This window comes from Alligator mississippiensis, chromosome 11 (assembly GCF_030867095.1).
Source record: "Alligator mississippiensis isolate rAllMis1 chromosome 11, rAllMis1, whole genome shotgun sequence".
NCBI classification, from domain to species: domain Eukaryota; kingdom Metazoa; phylum Chordata; order Crocodylia; family Alligatoridae; genus Alligator; species Alligator mississippiensis.
The window spans coordinates 46,960,496-46,977,987 of record NC_081834.1 but is presented as its reverse complement, the minus strand read 5'-3'; the positions used below and the strand labels follow the sequence as shown (position 1 = coordinate 46,977,987).

Genomic DNA, 17,492 nt, shown 5'->3' with positions numbered 1-17,492 from the left:
AGCAATGCCTAGGTCAAGAGAAAATGGCACACTTTCTCAGCAGTTAGGGAATTTTTTCTGACTGTAGAACCAGGTAAAGGAGGAGAGAGAGAGCAAGAGAGAGGAAGACTCCACGTGCTGGATGGGGAGATACTGGACTCCTTAGAGCAGGGGTGTCAAACTCATCCAGCCTGGCAGGTTAGATGAGTAGTATGGGGCCAGTCCAAGGGCTCGACTGGATACACAGACTGCCCGCACATTCTGATCCTGCTCTGGCTGCTGTGAAGCTGTGCTACATGGCCCCAGAGCCCTCACCATGGGGCTGTGCTGCGCTGCCCTGGAGCCAGTGCTATTGGGCTGTGCTGCACAAGGCAGCTGCTCCACTTCTCCACCGCATCTTTGCCACCCCTGCCGTAGAGGACTCTGAGCAATGGGAAAAAGTGTTCAAAACTGGGGAGAGAACTGAGGGAGGTGGGTATCAGTTATTTTTGTGTGGATCTTATGCTAGCTACAGTAAAGAGTGATTCACTTTGGGAGCCCTTGCATTTTCTCTGGGCATGTGTGTGTGAGGGTGTGTTTGTGCATGCATGCATGTGCTTTTTGCTGTTGCAGGTCAGCTGTAGACCCAGCTCATCATATAACTGAAAGAGTGTGTTTAAGCTGCTGGGGAGTCTGGGGCACTAGCCCTGGTCCTTGAGCATAAGGAACAGAGCAGCACAGGCTGCTGGGCTATGAAGACCCATTTCTGCAAAGGTGTTACAGGTGAGCAAACAGTGCCTGAGAAACAAGGCAGAGAGGCCTAGGAAGCTGGCCAAAGGCAGAGTAAGAGCCCAGTGTGGGGCAGCTCAAACCCAGCAGCCTGATGAGTGCTGGGAGGGGGGTGGGGTGCTACAGCAGAGTGTGACAACCAGCATCTGGAAGCAAATTCAGAGGACAGGACTCAAGCAGAGCGCATGTCTCTGAACCTTGCCTACAGGGCGGCCAGTGCTGTGATACTTCCATAGTAGTTAATGTTAGAAATGTCCTAGGAGTCAGTGTGGGTGAGGGCAATTAGGGCTCAGTTGAAAACCTTGGAACATTCTTTATAGCAAACATTTGGGATAGACATAACCCATAAGGAAAGGGAGGTCCCACCAGTTGTGCAGGAAAAAAAACCCTGTGATTCTCACAAAGAGCTCAAGGGGGCTTTCATAGATCTGCATCATCTCGCCAGGTCAGCGCTGCACCTAGCTGGGGCTGTATCCTCATGGCAGAGGTTGTTTGTGGCTTCCCACCCAGCTGGGCCAACATCTGGGGAGTAACTCTTTTTCTTTTGAGTTTTAAGGTGGAATGTGGCGGTAGAATTGATCCCCTTCTGCTGAGGAAAGATTTGTGGAGAATCCACGCCTGGTCATTCACTTCCCCTGTGATTATTTATTATTTGTTCCTTCTTTTCCCTTCCCCCTCGCTGAGTGCCCCTCTTGCCCCCCAGCACCGGGGACAACTCCCATCTGGATTCTTTGTCTGTCTCGGCAGGTGAGTGGGCAGCGATACACCGAGGAGGAGCATCCCCTGCAGGCAGGTCCTGAGCACATGAGATGCCCCGGGATGGCATTGGGAAGAGCTGAGGGGGATGAGCTGAGAGAAGCCTGTGAGAGTCAGTACAAGCTATTTTGTCAGAAAGGGCCACAGCTTGAGAAGAGAGGCAGTAAATCCATGCACATGGGACGAGAAGTCAAGAAACAAAAGGAAAGTCCCCAACAGAGTGACCGGAGTGAGGAGAGATCGATCACATGTGGGGAGTATGGGAAGAGCTTACACTGGCGGTCAGCATTCATTGTGCACCAGCGAACTCACATGGGAGAGAGGCCCGACCGGTGCGAGCAGTGTGGGAAGTGCTTCAGCCAAAGCTTCATGCTTTTTGAACTCTGGAGGATCCATGTGAGAGAGAAGTATCAGTGCCCTGATTGCGGGAGATGCTGCGGTGCCAAGAGGTACCTAGTTCAGCACCAGAGACTCCTTCTGGGAGAGAAGCCCTACAGGTGCTTGCAGTGTGGAAGGGGCTTCAGTCAGACTGCCACCCTTATCCGGCACCAGAGCACCCACATCGGAGAGAAGCCCTATAAATGCCCTGTCTGCAGGAAGAGCTTCAGCCAGAGCTCAAAACTCATCACACACCAAAGATCCCACATGGGGGAGAAACCCTAGAACTGCCCCAACTCTGGGAAAAGCTTTGGCGGAGCTCAATCCTCATATGGCATCAAAGGACCCACACGGCATGAAATCTGTTAGGGGAGGGTGCAGGTGAAAGCTTGATACATGCTTGGAGACAGAGCGGATGCTGGTTTGTCAGATTGTTGTCATTTAGGAATGCTTCTAATGTTGTTTCTATGTAATACAGACCTTGGAAAGGTGAAGACAGTCTACACTGTATTTCCAGGATAGCTTGTGGAAGTAAATCTGAATGATTTCTTTTTTCTGCAGAAAGAGAGTGAAATTGAAAAAAATGTAATTTTGAGGACAGGGACATTAATTTTTTTTAACCAAAACTTTGACCTTTTTGTTTCAAAATGCTATATTCAATTAAACATTGACCAAAAAAAAGAAAAGGGGGGTGGGCCCTAAAAAAAAGGAGGAGGTGACCCAAAAAAGAAATATAACTATTTTTATTACTATTATTATTTGGTTTATCACTGGACTGAAAAACCCTTTTTTGCACACCTCTTTCTGACAGGTCTCAGTGATCTATTTAGTGAAGTCTGAGTATGTCCTTGAGAGACTGAAAGTGTTGAACTATTATTAAAGGCAACTTTCTTTTTTTTCAAAGCCCTATGAGTTGCTCCAGAAATGACCTCCTCTCACCACATGCACTTTGCTGTTATCCTTTTCCATCCTGGAAGCTGCAAAATTCTGTGAAAGCCTGTGAAATATTAGTTGCAGGAAAGTGATGACCAGCAAGTAGAGTCCTCCCACCTTTTAGTCCAGTAGCCTGGTGGTTGGGGCACTTGCCGAGTGAGCAAGGAAAGCTCAGAGAAACCAAGAATATGCCCAAGACACCAGAAACCTTCAGGTTAGGTGGAAATTTTGCCCCCTCCTCAAGTCCCAGTTCTCGTGGCTCTTTCCATCCCCCATGGCAGCCACATCAAGTGTAGGACAGAAGTTACTTGCAGGAATGGAGGAATCTCCTTTGCGGGAGGTTTTTAAAATCAAGTAGGTTAATCAGCAATCATTCAGATAGTGTTGGCCCTGCCTTGAAGCAGGGGGATGGACTAAACCCTCTTCCTGCATGACCTCTCTGAGTCCTTTCTATTCACATTGTCTGTGATTCTTTTCCTTCCATGTATACCAAGGAGGTTCCTAGGGATATAAAAGCCTCAGCTGAGGTCGATAGCTGACATGGCTGCAACCACTTCCTCTGTGTGCGGTTAAGCTGCTGCCACATCCAGTGCTAACAGAAAACTCAGATTACAAAGGGAGTGGAGGTTCTCTCTCCTACTCTTGAGAATCCCACCCTGTGCAGTAGGGTCCCGTTTAGGGAATGCTGCTGCAGTCACTCCCAGTTGATGAGCCCCACCATGCAGCCACACGCACAGCCGAATTGCAAGACCCATCTCAGCTGGGAACACCCCAGAGCCTATTTGTTTCTAAGTCTGCAGTCTCTAAAGGGTTTCTCCCACTCTTCCGATGCCAAAGCAAGTTCACAGTCCGTGATCCTTGTGCATTCACTCACTTCCACTCCCTCCCTCTTGATGGCAGTGTTTGGGGGCCATGAAAATGCAGCCTCGTGCCGCAATGTCGGCAGTATTCAGTGACTTAGGAGTGACTGGTGCACAGGGTCAATGGCTATGTATTATTCGCAAAACAGCAGCACCTGGGAAATTTGAGTTTACATCATATCAGGCACAGAACTAAGAGACACTCCTTCGCCCAGAGAGCTCAGTCTTAAATATTGAACACGGGACAGCAGATGGGTACAGACAGGGCGATGGGGAATGCCAGGGAGCAGTAAGACAATATTAGTCAGCATGTGCTCAGTGCACCAGCAACCTAACTGTTGTCAGATGTGTTGCGGTCGTGGTGTGAAAGAAGAATACTGAAGAAGTGTGAAGGAAGATATTGCTCAGTAGGTCAGTTAGAGGTCTCAGCCCAGCAGCAGCTTCTAAGTCATCAACTTATCCAGCAGACTGTCCCATTCTGGCCTAAGGGAGGAATATGTTCAGGGTTAATGTGTTTATCCTCAGTTACATAGTACTGTGGCATCCCAGCCTGGTGATCAGGAGGGCAAGGATCAGGAGGGCTCCTCTTCCAGCTGTGCTCCACGCTGCACCCATTCTGCTGGGCATGCTCCAGAAGTGCTCACTGGAGCCACATCCTCACAGGGAGACATGGAGAGTGTAAATTCAAATGGGGCTTACATGTGAGATGGAGGGGTGTTCAGGTAGTGGTGGGACTCCAGTTGAGAGAATTCAGGTGCCAGCAGGGTTAGGCAACAGCTGAGAGGCGTTTTGAGGATCTGGATTCTACACAGGTGTCTGAAGTGGCAAGCAGGCACTTAAATTCTGCCTAAATTTAAGGTTAAATGTGTCACTGCAGCTGTTTTCTATTAAGTTTAAGCACCAAGGTCTTGTTTACAAGTCTACTGGGCACCAATCTGTCTTTTCAGGCACCCACAGACCTCTAAAACTATGGCTCTTAGCTCCTCTGACCTACCTCACCTTCAATTTGGCCAGCTTCACTCCTCACCAGCTACAATGTGTTAGCAGGACCTACATAATGAAATGAAGCCCAAATCCCAGGTGCTGTGAATCAGGCGACTTCATAGAAGCCCAGGAGTTTTATTCCCAGCTGGTTTAAATCAGCCACAGCTCTACAGGAGTCTGTGAGGCCCGATCTCAATTGAAGTCAATTGTTGGTAGCTCTGCTGAAACCAGCACGTACCAGAACACTCCCTATGGAGCTGGTAGGCACTGACTATGATTCCCTTGTGGATATGGCACCAGCAAGAGTCTTATGCACTATCTGTATCCTGCTTCAGCCGTCTTTGTGGGCTGAACTAGCACCTGGGCCTGCTCTTCATCAGCAAAGGGAGATTTCCATCCCCTGGATGTGTTACAACATATGCACACACCCAGGAAAGTGTTATTTTTGTGAGCTCTGAATAAATTTCATCACTAAACTGAAGAAATATAAACCAGCTGTTATCATATATTATTAGTTCTGAAAGAGCACCCGCAAGCCTCCACCATGATTGGGGCCAACAGCCCCTGGGGGCTGTACCAACATGTGGGAAGACACAATCCCTGCTTCAAGGAGTTTACAATCTAAGAGAGGCAAAAAAACAGACAGAGGGAGAGTATGGCCCATGGATGAGGATGTGACTGACATAGTCTTCTCCCTATATCCATAGTATCATACATGTAGGTAAAATATAGCTTGACTAGTAAATGTTCAGGTAAGGCCAGAATTTTTCCATCAACAGTTTGTTGATATAATACTGGACTTTTGATTACACGAAAATTTTCAGAAAAAGTGTTTCTGCTGTGCAGGTGACCCCAGCAAGGTGGGTGTCAAGATGCTTTTTGAAAATCGTTCAACTGCTTCATACTCGCATTCTCCCCCAAGGCCTGGGATCCCCAGCTGGACTGCATCTCCCATGACACAATGTGGCCATGAGAGTCCCGTGATGTATCTCTTCCCCCAATCATGAGGATGGGTAGTGAGGGCGCATGGGAGATGGTAGTCTGACCCAGGAGCTGCACCGATATAGGAGAACTGGTACACAAAGTGCTCTGAACTGCAACTGCCATGACACACTCTGGCAGCATTTCAGACTGGGCATATTGCCGCTTTCAAATTTTAGCCAAAGTACATTTTAGTTTTTCATTGAAAAGTAAAAATGTTCGGTGCAGAACAGTTCAACAAAACCATATTTTGGTAACGTTGGCATGATGTTGTAGCTGCGATGCTCCAGGAAATATGCAAGAGGTCACGATTTTTGTGGGTGATATTTTTTGAGTCTCAAACCAAAATAATATTCCCCTTTTGCCATCAGTTCCTTCCCCCAAGCACACATAACTAACCTGTTTCCCAGCACTCAGCTCCCTCCTCCAGCCTCTAGTTTCCTGGTGTGCCCCATTCCTTCCCTACTTCTATGCCCACACCCTTTCCTTCACTACCAACCCCCCACCCCACATACATGCACATATCTCATCATGGCCCTAGACAATGTAGGGCAAGATTTTTCAAAGAAATAAAAAAAATCTTTGATTGTGTAGTTTTAGGAATAAGTTAGACAAGGACTAGTATGGGATGGTTTGGATGGGGATAACCCTGTCCTAGGTATAGGGCTGGACTAGATCAGTGTTTCTCAAACTTTTAAGTAGCAAGTACCCCCTAACTTCTGATCATTTGAATAAGTACGCCAACACTCAATTTTCCAGGGGATTTTATATTTACAGACTAATGTGTGCCATAAGTTGGAAGAAGGGCTGTGTATATAAGGCCATGATACGACAGATGTCTGATCTGTTATGGGTAGGGTTGCCACCTTTTACACCAGGGATGCACAACTCAAGTATGTACCTGGGCTAGAGGTGATATTGGCCAAAGCTAGGAGGGCTGAACCCAGTGCCACGCAAAGCACAGCACACCAAATTATTACTGGGGAATTTAATTTTTTTAATTACACCAAATTTTTTGCCATAGTTTTGAGAGGAGGAATTGGTGAGAGAGAGGAAGAGGGCAAGAGAGACAGTGTTGGGGTACCCGCGTACCCTTTGCCTGTGTCTCGCATGCCCCCAGGGGTACACGTACCACAGGTTGAGAAACTATGGATTAGATGACCTCTGGTGGTACCTTCCAGTCCTACTTTTTTCTATGATTGTATGAGATACAGGCACCTAGTCTCCTGTGAAATTAAATGGAGTTAGCTACCCTGCCCCTTCCATCTACCAGAAGTGGGGCAAGAGAGACACATTTCCAGTGAATCTATATCCATCCAGTTATTTCACAGCCTGTACTGCGTTGATCCTCACACACTTCTGCCAGGTTGGCAATGCTGCCATCCCCGTTGCCAGATGGAGAACTGATGTACAGAGAAACAAAGAGCAACATTTACAAAAGCATGGATGTACCTCACAATAGAGAGAGGAGCCATGAGGAATTTACAAAAGCCCCTTAGCACCTTATAGACCAGAACTGGTTACATTTTCCCCTACCACATAATGTCTTTTTGGCAGAAAATGCCATTTCACTGAAATTGAAATGATTCATAAATGGATTTTGATATAATTTTGTGTAGACTATCCAATGAGGATAAAATGTTCAATTTGATATTTTTCAGAAGGGCCTGATTTAACTTGGAAATTACTTTTCAATGAACTCCTCCCCCCCCCCAACATATACTATGTAATTTAATAAAAAGAAGCCTGGGTTTGGACTGAGGGTTGAATATTGCTTCAGAGGGAGTCAAGGAATGTGTTGGTTCTGTTTAGGAACACAAAAAAGTTCTGAAAACCCCTGAATTTCCCACTGAACAGAAAATCTGGCAGCGATAGAGCTTGGAAGCCCACCGAAGGCCAACGGGAACTGGGCCTACTTGTAAATTCATGAGATGCCTGTCTACACCTGTAGGCACTGAAACACCTCTGAAATCTACCCATGAATAACTCATGCAGGGCAGCTCTGCCACCCACTCTTCATGGCACCTTGCCACCCCTCCGAGGGTGCCCTATCTTGCTGTGCAGCTCATCTGTGTGGAGCCAGACCCCTCCATCACTGGTGGCTTTTCTGGTGCCTGTGAAGGAGCAGACTGGTGGGGAAGCTCTTTGGGCAGTGGCTGCAGGGGTGGGCCCCTCCCTGGCATGCCCCCCGAGATGCCTGGTGAGCTCAGAGCTGGTGGCAAAGCCCCTGGCGCAGCGAGCACAGCGATAGGGCCGCTCACCGGTGTGGACACGCTGGTGGGCCAGGAGGGTGGAGTTCTGGCTGAAGCCCCGGCCGCAGGTGGCACAGTGGTAGGGCACCTCGCCCGTGTGCGTGCGGAGGTGCACGAAGAGGGTGGAACTCTGGGAGAAGCGCTTTCCACAGTGGGCGCAGGGGTAGGGCCGCTCACCCGTATGGACCCGCTGGTGCCGGGTCAGGTTGGAGCTGGCGCTGAAGCTCTTTCCGCAGTCGGGGCAGGTGTAGGGGCGCTCGCCCGTGTGGGTGCGCTGGTGCAGGGTCAGGTAGGCGTTGCGCCCAAAGCCCTTCCCACAGTCAGGGCAGATGTATGACTTCTCCTCCTCCTCCTCCCTAGCAGCCCCAACCCCACTGGGGGGCAGCTCCCCTGCATGCACACGCTGGTGCCGGGCAAAGTTGGACTTCTCATGGAAGCCCTTCCCACAGTGGGAGCAGGTGTGGGGCTTCTCCAAGCGGTGGGTGCGGCGGTGCCGGGCCAGTGTGGAGCCTTCCCGGAAGCTCTTCCCGCAGTCGGGGCAGCGGTAGGGCTTCTCACCCGTGTGGGAGCGCAGGTGCTGCATGAGGTGGGAGCTCTGGCTGAAGCGCTTGCCGCAGGCATCGCAGGCATAGGGACGCTCCCCTGTGTGGATGCGCCGGTGGGTGGCCAGGGCCGAGCGGACGGGGAAGCCCTTGCCACACTCGGGGCACTGGTGAGGCCACTCACCCCCATGGGCCCGCTGGTGTCTGGTGAGGTCTGAGTTGTGGCAGAAGCCTTTTCCACACTTACCACATGCGTTCAGCTGCTCCCCAGCCTCCGCTTCCAGCCCCTGGCAGCCCTTGGCACAGTGACTGGGAGAGGCTTGCCCTGGGTCTGAGTTCAATCCAGCCTCACAAGCCGTGTCCCAGTGCAGCTTCTCTCCAGCAGAGGGTTTCTCACTTATGAAGCCTCTGTTATTGGGAGGGTCCTGGCCCAGTCTGTTGCCTGAGGGATTTCTTGGCTGCTTCTCTGAGCTGCTCTCAGCCTCCCAGGTTGCTCTCCAACCAGGACTCCAGGGCTCCAGATCCTCAGGGACCTCCTGCTGGGCACTCTCCTCCTCACTCACTGTCCCCGTGGCAGCTGCAAGAGATGGAGAGAATCCAGACATGGGTCATTCACCCTATGATGGGGAAAGGGAGGGTGAGGAACTGGCACTGTAAGGGTTGCCTCGCAGTGCAAAATCACTGATGGTAACCCAGGAGATGAATTCCTCAAACTGTCTTGAATCCCAGAGGCAGGAAAGGCCACTTCTGTCTCCAGAGCAATTTTGGACTCGTAGAGAAAGGATGCAGGAATGGATAAGTCAGGCTAAGTAGAAAGCACGGAGGACATGACATCTGTTGGGGGACAACCCTGACCTGTGGCAGAGGTGGAGGACCTGGGCATGCTTGCAAGGATCTGGATCATTTCCAGATATGTGTCACCAAATCCTCACCTGTGCAAGGACTTCTCAGGATCCTCTTTGCCTCACAGCCCTTTAGATCTGGAACCCATTGCGCTTCTCCTCCTTTCAGCTTGGAAATCACACTTGGTTTGGGAATGGGAAATCCTGCTCAGGGCAGAGAAAACAGAAGTCATGGCCTGGTTGTATGGTGTGCTTTTTGTGCAGGCTCTTTTTGTGTCTGAAAAGCAGGTACTAGAAAATATTCATGGACACCCTCTTAGTGAGAGAATAGAGCCTGTGGCAGAGGCATTGTGTGCCCTGCAGTAAATGTAAAGATACACGCACACATAAGGTGAGAATAACACAGTTTCCCATCACAAAGAGGAACAGGGTGTGTGACAAGAACCCTATTCAACCAGAATAACCCAGGTCCAGCTCCCTGGGTAATATGGGCTGGTGGAAGATATTCCAGACTAGAGCCAAGGTATTTCCAGTGAAGGAATGGAAGGATAAACAGGAACTACACTGAAAGAGACAGTCACGTGTGTCCATTCACCTGCGATGGCAGGTGACCTATAAACTCAGAGCAGAAATTCCTAATCCAAGTGTAAGATCTTGCATTTTGAAATCTTAAATGTCATCCCAATTCCATTACTTCAGCCCCTATGGTCATCCTGTTCTTCCTGTAGGATATTTAGCTTCTCCTTTTTAGCAGCAGTGCTTCCCAGCTCTGTGCCCTCCCTCAGGAAATGTCATTACACACATTCCTGTTTTTTATGCCAAGTACATTCATGAAAATATCAAGTAAGATTGGTCCAAAAATTATATCCCTGAGGAGTTCCATTAGTAGCTTCTTTCCACCCCAATAGTTTTCATTTTATTACAACCCACCATTTTCACCAGGGAAGAATTATGAGCAGAAACCAACTTATATTTGGGCATTTGGGGACAGGAAGCAGGGGACAGGTGTCCTTACCTAGATTAACCATGGCCTCATAATTCTCCTGCATGACATCCCAGTAGAGGGCTCTTTGACCTGAGTCCAGCAGAGCCCACTCCTCTAGGGTGAAATACACAGCCACCTCCTCAAAGGTTATCAGTTCCACTGCAGCCATTTCCCTTCCCTATCCCCTTGGGAAGTGAATTTTATTCTGCAGCCTGTTGGGGAGAGAAGGGCAATGTGTAAAGTTTCAGAAGAGACTTTATTCTGTTTCATAGCAAATTATGTTGAGGGTCCAGCAGAGCTCACCGCCTCTCAATAAAACACACAGCTGCCCCCTTAATGGTCACCCAGCCCCAGATACTCCAAGGTTATCCCTCTGCTTTATTCTGTCCTGTAGGGATAGTGAAACATTACAGGAGACCTAGGTTAGATGCAGCTCTCAAAAGGGCTGTCACCCTGCTTTCCTCTCCGCCCCCCACAAACACTAGAGGGCAAATATCCCCTACTTATTATCCACATAAAACACTCTGAATTGGGAAAATGGCTGGACAAAAGCCCCCTTCCCCTTAGTGTATACTATTGGACTTGGCAGGAAATAAAAAAAAATCTTCAGAAAACAGATGTTCTCTGCAAAAATAAATAAATAACCTGAAAGTCCAATTTTGGACCGGCCCCAGGAATCAATTTAGCTGAGTCTGAGCCTCCTGCATCCTATTTCCACAATTTCCCCCATTAAGAATCAGTGGCTCAAGTTTGCAGAATAGTTGAAATGAGAGGATTATTGAGAAACTCCCAAAAGACACTGCCTAGAATGAATATTAATCCTTGGGCCCCGTGCAGCAGTGTCAGGCACATCCAGGGGTGTTGATTTATGTTCCACACATGAGAGAAGATCTCATACTCCAGGACATGCTCGTGCCGTGAGGTTTTTCTTAGCTTCAACTATATACTTCCTCAGCCTGCCTTTTTTCTTTCCCTCAGCTCCAGCCATCTCCCCTCTCTGTCCTCTGGACTTGGAGTGAAATGTCCTGCAGCATCTCAAGGAAAGAGATGCTATTGCCAGCAGAGAAATGGTCAAGAGTACATTATCAATGGCAGGGGAGCTTTTAAAAGGGTGATATTTTTTTAAAGGGTCTTTGGTCCATGTCACAGCCCACTTCCCCCAAGTCCTTCCCCTGCAGACAGAAGATTTAGCATCTGTGATGCTGGGAAGATGCTCAGTCCCCTTATTACAGCACAGACTGAGCATCTTCCTGAAGGGGCTAAACCTATGGAGACATTTATAACAGTCCCTGATTAATGAACTGGCTCACCCAAACATAATAAAAGAGCAGAATACAAAGAATCTCTGCAGAGAAATCCCCTAACATTGTCCCCTCTGTGCAGGGACCAGGCAGGGGCAGGGATGGGGACTGGCTTCTCCTCTCCTTGCTCCTCACTTTGGTCACAGGCCAGTGGCTCTGCCCAGAGCAGCTGCAGGGAAGGGGTCTGGGCAGGGCTGGGGATGGTCAGCTCTCCCTACTGGCTGCTCCTGCTGCCCCTTACTGTTTTGCTTTCTCTCTTTCCCCCTGGCTGGGATCCTGGATCATTCTCCCATTCTTGAGATCTTTACTCTCCTGACGCTGGACTGGATCCTGCAAAAACTACTAGGAGTGAGAGCCTGTGTATGTCAGTGCGGGCAGCATCTCTGGGACTCACAGACCCCAAGGAGCAGAGATGGGTGCAGAGGGGTTGTGTGTGCAAAGCCCCTGTGCTGCTTATGCCAGCGCTTTCCTAGAGGTCTCTCTCCATTACCTCGAGTCTCCGGCTCAGGAGCGGATGTTGGCAGAGCCCAGGGCTGCCGTGGAGGGCTGATTCCAGCCACCTAAGAAAGTCCCCCCCTGGGCTGGGCATAGCAGGGCTTTAATGAAGTTTCTCTCTGGCAGCTTGTGATCACACTGCACAATGGAGACAACAGCAGCATCTGACCCAGGAAGCTCAATCCCTGATATGGACAGATAGAGAAAACCATCTCCCTCCTTCCTTGGCGACCAGAGCCCTCCTGTGGCAGTAGCTAACTTCTGCACACAGGAAAACTGGCATGTGGTCAGCCTGCTGAGTACAGCAGGACCTCCTGACTTATTTGCAACTTCTGCCAGCAAAAATGTGCCTTACCAGTCTGGATTATAACATTTATCTTAAGCAAAGCAAGCCATGCTGGTAAATGCACTAGTAAAAATCCCAGTGTCTAAGTGATATTACTGTATTGGAAGAAGTTTCTAGTGTAGAGCTGGTCTTTAAAACCTCAGGCCCTTTCTGCCATCAATAGTGTGCTCTTGACCATTTCTCTGCTGGCAATAGCTCTGGCAGGGGAGGCTCCAACAGGATCGGTGCCTTTGATTCCAGAGGAGGTTTTTATTCCCTAGAAGTGTTCCCAGTGTGTGTGAGTGTGCATATATTTGGATGGAGATAGGTTGAGTGAGAAGACAGTCTTCAAGTCTTTTGTACCCCACTCCAGATACTGCAAAGACATAAACAGACGGGGGCAGGACATTGGAAACTGGTAAGAGGGCAGCAGCGTTTGTGTCCTACATAAGAGGTTTGAGTCTCTGAAAAGGGCAAAGGCTTCTCTAAAATTATTTGGCTTAGTTACTCTCCTGTCTGTAGAGGTCCCCTTCAAGTGACATGACTGGGCTGGTGGCAGGAGCTGCCATGTTGGCATAAGGGCTAAAAGAGAGGTGGAAGTGGCCCTATTCATAGCTGTGAACCTCCATGGCCCTGATTCATGCAGCAAACTTGGTAAGCATTGCTGGACTGCCCCGGGGACCCAACCACATCCTACACTGAACAGGCTGCACATTGGAACAGCCTAGCTGATGTGATGATGGTGGTGATGAATAATAATTATAGTTAGCATCCGTAGAGCACTGTAGAGGTAACCAAATGCAATGGCAGAGATACTGTCTACCCTGGCCAGTGGAGGTGAGAGAGAAACAAGACCTGGGGCTGGAGGGTATTCTGAAGTCCTGGGGGAGCACAAAGACAACAGAAGGCTTTGGAGAAGAAATGGGGTATAGGAAGAGGTTCTTTAGAGGACTTGGCTTGACCATAAGGACTGAAAAGGGAATGTTGTACAGGCTTCTGAATGCAAACAGGCCCTGGAGTTCACTCTAGCTGCTCAGGGCTACTACCCAGGCCCCTCTGTTTCCTGGCCTGGACCTAGCTATCATGGAGGTGAGTGATGGCTGCACAACAGATTCTGTTTTGAGAGGTGTGGGCAGGGGGGAGATATTACGCTAGTAGCATAACTTAAGCAGGGTGACTGGGGTAGCAGCCCAGATGCTGACTTGAGTGAGGGGCAGAAAAATAACAGCTGTCACTGCAGCCTTACAGCCACATCAGTAGCATCAGCAGCTGGAATCACTGCCACCATGATGTGTCCCTGCTGCCCCAGGCAGCTAGCTACACTGTTATGTCTCTGACCCTGCTGATTATGTGGGAAACGAGAAAGCCACAAGAACCTGCGCAGTTGGAATGGAGCAAGAGGCTTAATTTTGGGGGTGTCTGAGTTGAGGCCCGGGGGGCACTGGCTGAGGGCTGACCAGAGTAGGGTGAGGGGCCTGATAAGTCTTATCACCACCCTAAACCTTGACCCTTGTCTAGATGTCTCTACTTTTCCTCTGTGCTGACCGAGACCAAGTGGTGATTTTAGTAGGAAGAAGGCTTTCACTCCAGCCCAAAGCATTTTGTCCACCACTGGCTAGAGCATTTTGGATTTGACTGGATGCAGTTTTCAGACAAAGAAATGCCATCAAGTTGTGAGTAAAAGTCTTTATTACTTAACATGTGAAATCTGTAGGTGTATAAGCCTTCCAACTCAGACTGACAGCTCAGGAGGGCTGGTTTCTCACCAGATATACAGACACCTCACTTCATAGAAAGTTTAGTTGCCTCAATTGCAGTTCTGTTCTGACCTGGTAATGCTGCTTTCTCTCTTTGGACATGCTCAAAGATATGCAATGGCACAGCCCTCCACTCTGTGCTCCAAATATCAACTTTCCTTCTCTTTTGAAGAAGTCTTTCAGTGTTATGCTTTGCAAAGGTAGCCTTGGAAACATGGACAGTCATGTGCACACCAACTGAATTGGTTAAAATATGAGTTAGCTAAATCAGTGTTAGCCTCTTGTGCACATTCTGAAATTGGTTGAAAACTGGCTTATTTTGAATTTGCTTTGTGCTGGTTTAACTGAAGCTGTTAAATCAAATTGAGCCAGAACAAATTCTTCCCTTAGACAAGCCCAGAATGAGAAAAGAAAAATCACAAATCTTTGTATACTTTGGCTGTTCCCGCCTGCCAAATTTGCTTCCACGCGGTACCAAAATAAATTCCACTGGGAAAAAAATCTGAATTTTATTAGCTGCTGTCTGACTGTATCATCTCACCAAAATGGACCCCTTATTCCCCGGAGGTAACCTGAACAAACACAGGTGTTCTTCCAACACCTTACAAATCACACAGGCTCTCATTCCAGCTTCCTTGGCTACTGCAGTAAGGTACCCTGTGTTTTGTCCTGCTTTTCCACCTGTGGTGGGATGGGAGGGCAGTGCCTCAGCTGGTTCTCTACTTTGCCAGCTCTTTTGTGTTTCATTTGCCTGTAATTCTGACATAAGCCCCTCCTGGCATTCAGGAAGAGATTTCAGAACCTGTAGAGCAATGCCCCTCCCCTCCACACTGAATGAAAATTTCAGCCCACATCAGAAATATTTCAATTTGGAGATGAGACTGTGGCACTTCACAAGGGTTACAGTTCACATAGCTCCTGCCCCAGCATCGCCTGTATGCCAAGCTCCTTGTTTGAACTGAGTTTTCCATAATGCCTCACGTTCTCCCACCTTGGTGTAGTGAAGAGATGGATTGTAGGAGTGCTTGAATATGTTTAACTTAAGCCAAGAAAAAAAAACCCTTTTCCAGTGAGAGTTGGATGGGAATTGTCTGATCTGCTCTAGAGATTCTTACCGCATCACCACCCATGGATGCTAAGGATTGACATTGTGTGGTGGCACCACCGTGATGTGCAGTAAGGTTTGAGCGGTTACCACAATTGGGATGCTGACAGAGCCCCCCTCCTTTCGATGCCTTTTCTGGTGGGAAACAAGCCCTGAACTGTGACGGAAGCTCTTCCCACAATCAGCGCAGTGATAAGGTTTCTCTCCCGTGTGGAGTCTCTGGTGTGACGTGAGCTGAGAGCTGACGGTGAAGCTCTTCCCACAGCTCAGGCATTTGTAGGGTTTCTCCCCCGTGTGGATCCTCTGATGCCTGATCAGCTGGGAGCTGCAGCTGAAGGTCTTGGTGCAGTCCAGGCACTTGTATGGCTTCTGCTCCATATGGGACCGCTGGTGGACGATGAGGTTGGAGCTCCGGTTGAAGCTCTTCCCGCAGTCGGGGCAGCAGTAGTCCTTCTCCCCTGTGTGAGCGCGCTGGTGCTTGGCCAGCCGGGAGATGCTCTTGAAGCACTTGCTGCAGTCTGGGCAGGGGTGGGCGCTCTTCCCCGTGTGAGTTCTGCGGTGCCTTGTCAGGTGTGAGCTCTCACTGAAGCTCCTCCCGCACTGGCCGCACTGGTAGGGCCTCTCCCCAGTGTGGATCCTCTGGTGCCGGATCAGGTCAGAGTTGTTCCGGAACCACTTGCCACAAGCAGGGCACTTGTACGGCTTCTCCCCCGAGTGCACGCGCTTGTGGATCACCAGGGTCGAGCTCTGCCCAAAGCTCTTCTCGCACTCGTCGCACTGGTAAGGCCTTTCCCCTGTGTGGATCTTTTGGTGCCGCAGGAGGTAGGAGCTCACGCTGTAGCTCTTGCCACAGTCAGGGCACTTGTAGGGCAGGTCCCCTGTGTGCACGCGCTGGTGGGCTGCCAGGTTGGAGCTGTGGTTGAAGCCCTTACCGCAGTTGGGGCACACGTAGGGGCGCTCGCCCGTGTGCAGGCGCTGGTGGGTGGTGAGGTTGGAGCTGCGGCTGAAGCTGCGCCCACAGTCAGGGCATCGGTAGGGGCGCTCGCCCGTGTGCAGTCGCTGGTGGTCGATGAGGGCTGAGCGCCAGCGGAAGCCCTTCCCGCACTCACTGCATGTGTTGGGCCTCTCTGCATCGGGGGGTTCCTTGCAAGTGGTGTCCTTGAGCTCGACCTCCCCTGGTGGCTTTCCCTTGTGCCTGAGTGACCTACGGCGATTCACACCAGCAGTTTCGTGCTCGGGGGGCTGGGAAAGGTCCCCTTTGGCTCTTTCCAGCACCATCCCCTGAAGATCCATGGACTCAGGACCTACCTGCTGGGGACTCTCTGCCTCCCTCACACTCACTGGAGACTCACCTGCTGGGACAGAGAGAGGAACCAAACAGTCAGGAGTCATTCCCTGTTGCAGGGGAGACAGAGAACCTCAGAGAGGAGAACAAGAAGGGGAAACAAACCTGAAGAGATTAAAAAGACCAGAACATGAACCCCCACAAGCCCCACCACAAAGGAGGAACAACTCTGCCCCTCATCCCTCATATCCAGTCCTCAAGGTAGGCGTTGAAGCCTTTGAAGGAGCATCTGGTAGACACCAGATCTGGAGACGAAATATGCTGACCCCCCCCAGATTTGGGGGACTAGTCAAAAGCATTTCATGGAGACCAATTTGGCTGCTTCCAAGACCCCTCATCTTCCATTATCTAAGGGAAAAGGAGTCCTTACCCACTGTGGCTGAAGTCTCATAACTCTCCTGCATGCCGTCTGTAGAGGGCTGCCCCGCAGAGCCCACTGCCCCTCGCTGGGATACACAGCCACTTCCTTGAGGGTCACCAGCCCCTGAAACACAAGATTTCCTCCTCTCAGAACCTGCTGCCTCTGCCACAGCCCTACCAGTTCAGGCATGGCTGGTCCCAACCTCACTTACCTTCTGCTTTCCCATCAATTTCAGCTCCCATATTTGCACTCATTGTCTATTGGCCCCTCATTCAGTCCCCACATCATCCTCACAATGCATAGGCCTGTCTTTCGTGTGGTGTCACCACCACCAGTCATACCAATCAGGACATCAACCACTGCTGGAAATTCTCCCTCCTTGCACGGGACTGAATCCAGCCTTGCCAGGAGCCTCCACCTTTCTACCCTCCCCTTTCTCCCCTGACCCAGGAGTTTCAGGGTAACGGCAGGACTGGGAAGTTCAGTGAGACACTCTCCAGTTGGGAAGAGCATGAACTGTGAGGTCTTGGGCAGGGCCCTTCA

At 49.9% G+C, this 17,492-nt stretch overlaps 1 protein-coding gene across 1 annotated transcript; it reads right to left on the bottom strand.

Moving 5' to 3' along the window:
* Nucleotides 1-6,386: 6,386 nt before the first annotated feature.
* Nucleotides 6,387-17,070, bottom strand: LOC106737351 (zinc finger protein 271). Its single transcript, XM_019499076.2, has 6 exons — nucleotides 16,959-17,070; nucleotides 15,275-16,598; nucleotides 12,745-12,757; nucleotides 10,291-10,438; nucleotides 9,366-9,479; nucleotides 6,387-9,010 (listed from the first exon to the last, which is right to left on the bottom strand). Exons 1-6 carry the CDS (start codon nucleotides 16,990-16,992, stop codon nucleotides 7,656-7,658), a joined length of 2,988 nt encoding a protein of 995 aa, XP_019354621.1. The 5' UTR covers nucleotides 16,993-17,070; the 3' UTR covers nucleotides 6,387-7,655.
* Between the last annotated feature and the right edge of the window lie 422 nt (nucleotides 17,071-17,492).